At 38.9% G+C, this 8587-nt stretch overlaps 1 protein-coding gene across 1 annotated transcript; it reads right to left on the reverse strand.

Moving 5' to 3' along the window:
* Window positions 1-6233: 6233 nt before the first annotated feature.
* On the reverse strand, window positions 6234-6704 carry LOC131893529 (prisilkin-39-like; the record flags this gene model as incomplete). The annotated part of the gene is given in 2 exon segments (XM_059243585.1): window positions 6234-6525; window positions 6585-6704. Coding segments are annotated over 2 exon segments (382 nt in total), but the record flags the coding sequence as incomplete, so codon positions are not given.
* Between the last annotated feature and the right edge of the window lie 1883 nt (window positions 6705-8587).

The following is an 8587-nucleotide window of genomic DNA, read 5'->3' on the forward strand; positions in this document are numbered from 1 at the left end:
CAAAATGCAAACAATGCATGGACACATTTTCTATGTGAAACCGAGCCCCTCACCATCGGGCTGGCTAGGTTAGTGTCCAACAGTGTTGGGAACCTGACCTTTCCGGAGGTGATGTCCGGACACAAGTTGTCCTTCCCGGTGAAAGACTTGCTAAGACCTTAGTGTCCTTGGCCCGACATTCCTTCGGAGTATTGGCGGTCACGTACCTTTGCCCGTCTCCCAGCCAAATGCCATCAGCGACGGGAGTTGACAAAGGATCTGTTCAATCTGGTCCAACAACTCTACTGCAATAACCAAGATTTTCATCACTTACCTCTACCTACCTGTCTTTGTACTTTCTGTAACTCACCTCTTCCCTTTTTCATCTGCACTGAACCAATTCTAGGCAACTCTGCTATAATATCACTAGTCGAATGTTTTATCGTTTTAACCATTTTAGTTTCTTCTTTTATTTCTTTATCCATATTTGTGTAAGTTGTTTACATACACAATTTTATTATTTTACAAGTTGACATGACTGAGAGTCGCAATAAAAGATATTTTATTATTATTTATAAGAAACGTAGCTCTCCTCAAAGAAGAGCAGGCCAAATTTCAAATTTTGTTTTGTCACTACCTTATAAACTGGACCGTATCTTCTGAGTACCTTGAGCATTATTTCGGCCTAATTTGGCCAAATTCATCAATTCAAGTACATTTTATGGTCCTATGTACTATTAAAATGAAAGTTTATAGTTCGTTTATTTATTGCCTTTTAATCTTTACATGACATTTCGTCTACCAACGAATTTGAGATTCAATAATAATGTTTATTGGTCAAACACGTTGACACTAATACGAATTGAATTAAGAACTGTTTGGAACAAACATAGTTCATTTTGTAGAAAGAATTAGCGAACGCAATGATTTTGAATTCGTGTCAGTAAGCATGCTACTTATAGTATCAAGGATTATTTTGATCAGAAGAGCGTTTGTGTTTAAAGTACTTCAATTCAAGATCAGACTGGCAGTGGTGGATTGCGAATAAAAATCCTCCTTACATAAAGGGGTTACATCAACATCTTTTAATATGCGTTTAATTCATAGACATTCTATGAGCCTAGATTTTTCAAAGAATATCACATATTTGTTGATCGTAGAATATAGAATCAACTTGTGTTATGTCAAAAGCAGAGGGCTGGGGAAAAGAGCGCGTCAAAGCGAAGATAATTGATTGCATAACGTAATATGTCTATAAGTAAAAAAGTTGTCCTAATGTCAAATATTGTAATGAAGAAATTATAATTTCTTGTAAACGCAAGGAAGAAACTTTTGCAAATAGCCTAGTGAATGCAGTTGTGCGCTTACCCATTTTATCGAAGAAAATATGCAGCAATAAGGCTTTTTTAGCCAAAAACGGAGCATCTTTTTCTAGGTCTTGTCATGAAATTGGATGCTCCATTGACAACGACAATGGAAGACACCACAGATCAGGAGACAAGCTATTGCCTTTAACTAAGATTTGAAGATGGAAGAGCGATCTCCAACACACCCAGCACGGCCAACGTGTGGGATGATCTTTCATTACTCGAGAAGCCATCACTTCTCATATTGGACCACAAACGGATGGCAATTCGCAAGCGTTGTCAAACGGAGATTCTCCTTTTGCTTCAACACGGACTTTTAGAGATGTGGACTGCGAACGGAAGCAAAAAATCCGATCTCCTAAACCGTTCACTTTATTCCAAATAAGCACTTCATTCGACCACAAGATCTTGTTGAATAGATGGACTTGGCCAAGCTTGAGCTCAAAGCAATGCTTAGGGAACTCAGAAGATCTGCCCAAAGTTATGTTGTAAACGTTACATAAAATTCAAATTTTCGGCCTGCTCCGGTCAGCTACACAAGCTTTTGACAATACAACATTTTGAATCGAGCCACTTTCTAAGTAAATTATACAAAACTGACCCGCCTTTAAATGAGGAGCTCTGCATTCCTTATTTTATTATTTCAATTCGAAAAGTGGCTCAGAATTGCCATGACCAAGAGCAGGCCGATTTAACGGGAAGCTCGTTCACAATACATATTTCTAGAAATTCGTGTCTTCACATACCACATGCTGGAATAATGAAGACGATAAAGGCCGCTCAACAATTATATTATTGGCCTGGGATCAAACGTGACTTCAAGATCATGATTGATCGGTGCGAGATCACGAAAATCATATTTACAATATTTCTTCCATATGGTTTCCAAACGCGAATTCCCATTGATGGAGGAATAACCCAGTTTCCCAACGAATTCCAAACACGAATTGTCATCACCTTATAATCCAGAGAGCAGTGGATTAGCGGATTTTGTTGTAAAGGTTATCAAAGACTTTTATTACAAGCGTCAAAGACGAGGTGACTCGCTGATATTCTATGGAGCCTTGGCCATTGGGAGAAACATTGCCCGAGCGGATGAATTGTCACCATTGCAGATATTTCTCCGGCAAAGGCAGAGAGGTTTCATACCTACCTCACTTGAGGCCGTGGGACCCACGTATGAGAAAAGGAACCGAGAAATACATAAAGGTCAATTTCAATAGTTTGTAAAGATTAATTAAAGAGTGCGTGTTCAGGACCCAGTTTTCAAAACGTGGAAAGAGTATGGAGTGATTGGAGCGATCAGAGACGCGGGTTGCTCTTACATTATTCTTATGGATGATGAACGTAAGAGTTTGAGGAATAGAATCTTCATCAAGCCATTAACTAGAACCGTGTGTATTGATAATAGCTGGGTAAAGCGTCCTATTACCCCTAGGTTAGATGATGAAGAAAACAACTCCCATCCACGAAGAAATGCTCGTTTAGAAGAGAGGAGAAGGGCCAATTTCTCTACGTGGTGATCAAACGATTGGTGCATACCAAGGGAGTAAGCCCCTCTCAAGAAATCATCTCTCAACCCCAGGAGGTGGAACAGAATTCTGGTTTCCACATTGTAGAAATTCATGTCGGCACAACCCGAATGGGATTCGTAATCATGGTTATGAAAGTGATTGTGTTTAAAGGTGTATATAAACGTTGCGTCAAGATAAGACAACATCCAGCCCAGCCCCAGAGTGCTTTTCCCTGCTAACGGACAATGTCAAATGACACGTCCCTAGCTTCAGAGAGTTGCCCCATCTTTAAAAGAAGACCGGTTCCAAGATGTCACCAATTCTACACCTTGTTGGGTCTAGATGACTTGGAAAGGTACGGTGTAATTCACTGTTACACCGGACTGGTTTTGGTCTGGTCATTTTTCTAAACAATAAAACATTGCACCATCAATCAGAATACTTGGGCGAAGTGGTCATAGTATTCCAAGCCGAGGTTCTTGCTCTTAAACGGGCCTGCCTATGGCTTTTAAGGCAAAGGACCCAAAGAATCATCATTAAGAGTGATAGCGCCTCAGCTTTCCAAGCCATCAACGGAGAGTTCATCACTTCCCAGGGTGTGCTTAGCGTAAGGCAACTACTAGACCGACTTGGCTAGAAAAGCAAAGTCACATTTCAATGATTTAAAGCACACTATGGGCTGAAAGTCAACGCAATTGCAGATAATTTGGGGAACAAGGGGCTACACGTATATGTTTTGGCCCGGAACCGTTTCTTGCAGTCTCCCAAAATGTTTATAAAGAAGCAACTAAGGAAACTATCAACAGTCAATGGTCTAGGTAAGGGCCCTTATTTGCAACGTCACACGGCCCAAAGAAAACCCGGTAGATTGCTACATAAACTGCTCTTGCCTTGCATTGAACTCAGTTTCTTTTCCGGACATTATGTGACCCGGGGCACTAATCATAAATAAGATTTTGATAGAATTAGTCAAAGACAACACAAACGCATTATAATTCAATAACAAGGAATAAGGAATTGGCCCAATCGGCCCTTTATTTGCTAGAGGCTGAGTGACAAAGTGCCCTCTGGAGTGCAGAACGTAAAACATATTTCGTGCAGCGTAAGGGGGCTGTACTGAAGTAGGTCACTCTCATGAAGGCTAACTAAAATGTTTATTTCCCGAACTAAATTTACAGAAATCAATAAAATGCCAGGCACCAGTACGTGGACGGAATTAGGCAAATTTATCCAATTTATAACTGGTCATTGCAACTTACAAAGACACAGACATATCATGGTCACTAAGGCAACTCCTCGGATTCCTCAAGGAATCTATCATATGGGAGTTACTGGAACTATGGGGGCAAAGCAAAAAATGACGAAGGAGCGGGAATATCTCTTTTTTGGGACACCCTTTATCGGAACGCAGGAATCAATCTGCCGCCTGACTCCTAACAAACAAAAAAACAAACAAACAAACAAACAAACAAACAAACACCAACATCAAGTTCAACACCCGAAAATTTTGTAATGGCAAATGCTTGAATTATGTAGGACTGAAATTCTGCAGCCTGTGCCTTATCAAAACCATATGTTTGAAAACTGCCATGTAATGGACGAGCGAAGAACAGACAGACCATGTACTCTGATTGAAGGGCTATTGCAAACTCCATATTGTACTGTAGTTGGGGCATGGATACAAGAGACCGTATATCTTGAAGAAAGTGTGGTATTTATGAATGTACGACATGTATGAAGAATGGGAGAGTATGATTCAAAAGCATGGCATAAGCCGTGATGACCCTAAATAAGGAATAACACTGCAAACCCTACATTCAAGGGCTAGCTTGGGCTACCAACTCAAATTCGTCGGTAGACCAAATATTATCTTATGTTTAAGTGATAACAATTAGACTAATCATAGGCCTTCATTGCTATAGTACGGGGAGTTACATTCGTTGAAGTGGCTAGTAATGCCCATGAAAACCCAAACCCAAACCCAAAAGAAGGAAACACTCTACTCTTTTTATGTTTTTTTCTGAAATCCTGATTGACTGTAGTTAATGGAATTCATGGATTCAAAATTGTCAATGTGAATGGTGGCGCACAGCATTAAAAATGGGCAATTTTTAAGATTGAAATTAGCGATGACCACAATGTTCGCAAACAGACCTTGCATAACAATGTGCTCTCACTCTTTTAGCGCATTGAATATCTTGACAGGGGGAAAGCACTTATGTAAGCTGCAATACATTAAGAGAACTTACACTCATTCGTTCTACCTGTGTCCGTCAGGGCTCTCAAAAATAGATTGAAAAAAAACGACAACATGAAATTTGTTTTTGTTTTAGTAATTTCGAAACAAAAGACAGAAATTAAAAAAAAGAGGTTTTTGAGTTTTTGAAATAAAATAAAGAATATCATGAAACATCTATTCGTCATTGTGTATCTTACTTCAGCCAAACAAAACAACTAACAATGATTTTTTTAAACAGAGAAATGATGTCAAGGCAGGAGCCGAATAGCTATTAGATTTAAATAATGATACAGCATTGTCATATAATGTGACAACATAACAATTTATCGCATGCATTGATTTTAGATTTTTTTCCGAACTACATTAGGAGATGCTTGAGACCATCGAGAGTATCTGTATTCCCCTCAAAAAGAGGCGTCATTCTCGTTCAAATTTTTGTTGTTTGTCTTCAATGCAATAAAAATATTAAAACGCAAACTTTGAAAACATTGTCAACCAATCCCCAGTTTTCGTATCTGCAAACTTGACAATACCAACTTATTAACCCAGGGGTTCTAGCTTTGGTGGGACAGTCTCAGACACGTTCTGCGAACAAGCATGTTAATAAACAGGAACATCGACCGTAACCTTCGTTTCTTTTTTTCCCCCTATCTCTTCTTTTGTGCCATTTCTCTGTCGTACACATTGTGTTTTTGAGTGGCTTTGAACAATAAACAAAAATAAGCAAAAAAATCTGTGATTGCAGCCTTGAGAGGATTACTGATCACATAGAAATCACAAAGATTTAAAGTAATTCAGAATGGATTTTTTATTCTTTCCAAACAAGCATTTTGATGTTGAAAAGCAATTTTCTTTTCCGGATGGAAATCATGCCAGCAGCTGTTTGGAATGGAACGACAACTCAAAGAGCTTCGACTTCTTATCCGTGGTATCCACTTCGGCTACGATAACCTCCCTTACGTCCACCATGACCACGACGACCTAAGAAGAGTGGCTCAGCTTCGCGCTTGCCAATGAAGTGGGCACCGCCGTAGTAGGCGGCAGGGGCGTTCAAACCGTAGCCGTAACCGTAACCGTTGTAGGCGGAGTAAGGGGCATAGGCGGTGGCAGAGGTGTAAGCAATGGGGGCGGCACCGTAGGTGGTGGCATAGGGAGCGACATTGTAGGCACCACCATACAGGTAAGCGGGATCAGCCTCGGCCTCGGCTTCAGGGGCGGCAACAGCCTCGGCCTCGGCCTCAGCAGATCGCTTGTGACGATAACCATATCCACCACGTCTGTAAGCGCCGCCATATCCGCCACGGTATCCACCATGTCCACTACGGTATCCACCATGTCCGCCATATGGGCTACCGTAACCACCACGATAAGCCTCGGCATTGGCCTCAGGCTCGGCCATACAGGCCACAGCGAGAGCTACAACGATCTGCAAATGATCATGATAATTATGAGAAGAAGAAGGATGAGACGGCGGTTTTGGCTTACCAAGAGCTTGTACATTTTGGATTTCACTGGAAGTCGAGGACTGAGTGTGAAGTTGGATGATCCAATCCCGGCTTTTATACCAGTTGTCATGAAGAGTACTGTATAGCAAAAATTGTCATGGTAAGACTTTCCTTCGTCAAGAGAATTCCAAAGGCGCTGGTTGATGCCTTGGATGGCCTCAAATGGTCAATCCAAACACCGTCTCCTCTTTGTCTCAGCGCATATTAAGCCAATGGGTGGATGAATCCCCGAGCGCGTTGGCAGTAATTAGCCGTACCATCATGGCCAAGTCGTCACCTCTCAATGCACTCTGCATTTCTGAATGGTTGAAGTCGTTTTACTTTGCCTTTTTTTTATCTATCATATCTTTTAAACGTTTTATTTATTTATTTGTTTTTGTTGAAAAAAAAGGAATTTATTGCTCAGAGCATGTGAGTATGGTGGCCTCAAATAAAGATCCTTCGTTGATCACCAAGGATTAAGTTAAGTTATTCTGCACAAAAAGGAACGGATCAGAGTTTCCGTTCCTTTTGCCAAAATATTCCAAATGTGGATATTTGAAATGTCAGCCATTGCCAAAAAATTACAAAGGGCAACATTTATATTGTATAAATGAAAGTAATTGATCTCTAAAGTAGAATCTTAGATAAATTATTGGCCACTCGCTATTAGAAACTTCAAAAAGATAATTTTAGAGAGTAAATGTGAAGATAATATTTGATTCAAAAATGGAAAAATTGTAATGAACCTCTTAAAACTGGGTCGAACAATTCAAAAAAATTACGAAACAATGATTTAAGTTGTGAAGTATTGCAATTTTGGAAAAGTATCGATGAAATGTTTTTTTTATATCTGGCAAAAACCTTGCAAATCAATCAGTTTTTTTAATTTTACCAAAACGAATGACAAGACAATTTTTTACAATCTAATACTAGTTAAAGTATCATAATTTGACTATAAAATAAAAGTTTCGTATCAACCCTAATAAAATCTCAGGAATGTTATATTCTGATTTCTTCTTTGGAAAGGTCATTTCTTGCACTTTTCTATCAATACCGAAAACAAAATATTGCATCGGTGAATCGCAAAAATCTTGATATAAGCTAAAATGAATTGTCGAAAGGTAATCATCTTAACCTTTTTTAAGTATTTCCTCCTTCGGTCAGAGTTTCAAATTGTATGAGTCTTTTATTATTTCTATATATATTTTTGAGGGCTTGTTCCAGATATGAAGGAATCCAAACTTAGAAAATGAAGAAGTTTCCTTTTTTAATTTTTCAATTTACATTGCAACCATCTTACCAAATGATCTAGAATTGAGTAAATGAAATGCTGTGCCAGAAAGTGTAATTGATATGCCAACTATTTCGCCATCGTGCAAGGAATCAAGATCAGGATACAAAAAGGTAAGATACTTTAAACTCAGCTGAATTTCCCAAGTCAAAAGATTAATAAGTTTACCAAATCCTCAAAAGAAAAAGTATCAAAATGCATTAAACATGGAACAATCACGCCAAGATTCAATATCAATGTTCGTCAATGAAACAAGTTGACGTGGCAGCAATAAGTTTCAAGATAGGAACAAAAAATAGTCAAATTGCGGAAACTTGAACAAAAAACATTAAATCAGTTAAAAATTCCCCAAAATAGTCAAGCATTAAAAATTGATATTCAACATTTTTGACATAAAATTTCAGAGTCCTAACTGATCATTGACGGTATTAAACAAGGAATATGCAGTGAAATCCGATTTTAACAACTTCGGTTATATGAACAACCCTGATATAAGCATCATTTTTAGAGTAAACATTTTTGGGGTTTTAGGATTAATATAGCATGCTGCACTCATTGGAGTCATTAGTCACATCTACTGTATCTTAATCCACCAGATAAAGAAGAGATCGATCATAGGAACAATCCGGATTGAAGAACCTTTTTTCGCGTTCTTTTTTAGGGCTCCTTTATACCGATTTCAATCCATTTTGAGTGTTCTCAGTGGCGAT

The sequence above is a fragment of the Tigriopus californicus genome, chromosome 2 (assembly GCF_007210705.1).
Source record: "Tigriopus californicus strain San Diego chromosome 2, Tcal_SD_v2.1, whole genome shotgun sequence".
In the NCBI taxonomy this organism is placed as follows: Eukaryota; Metazoa; Arthropoda; class Copepoda; order Harpacticoida; family Harpacticidae; genus Tigriopus; species Tigriopus californicus.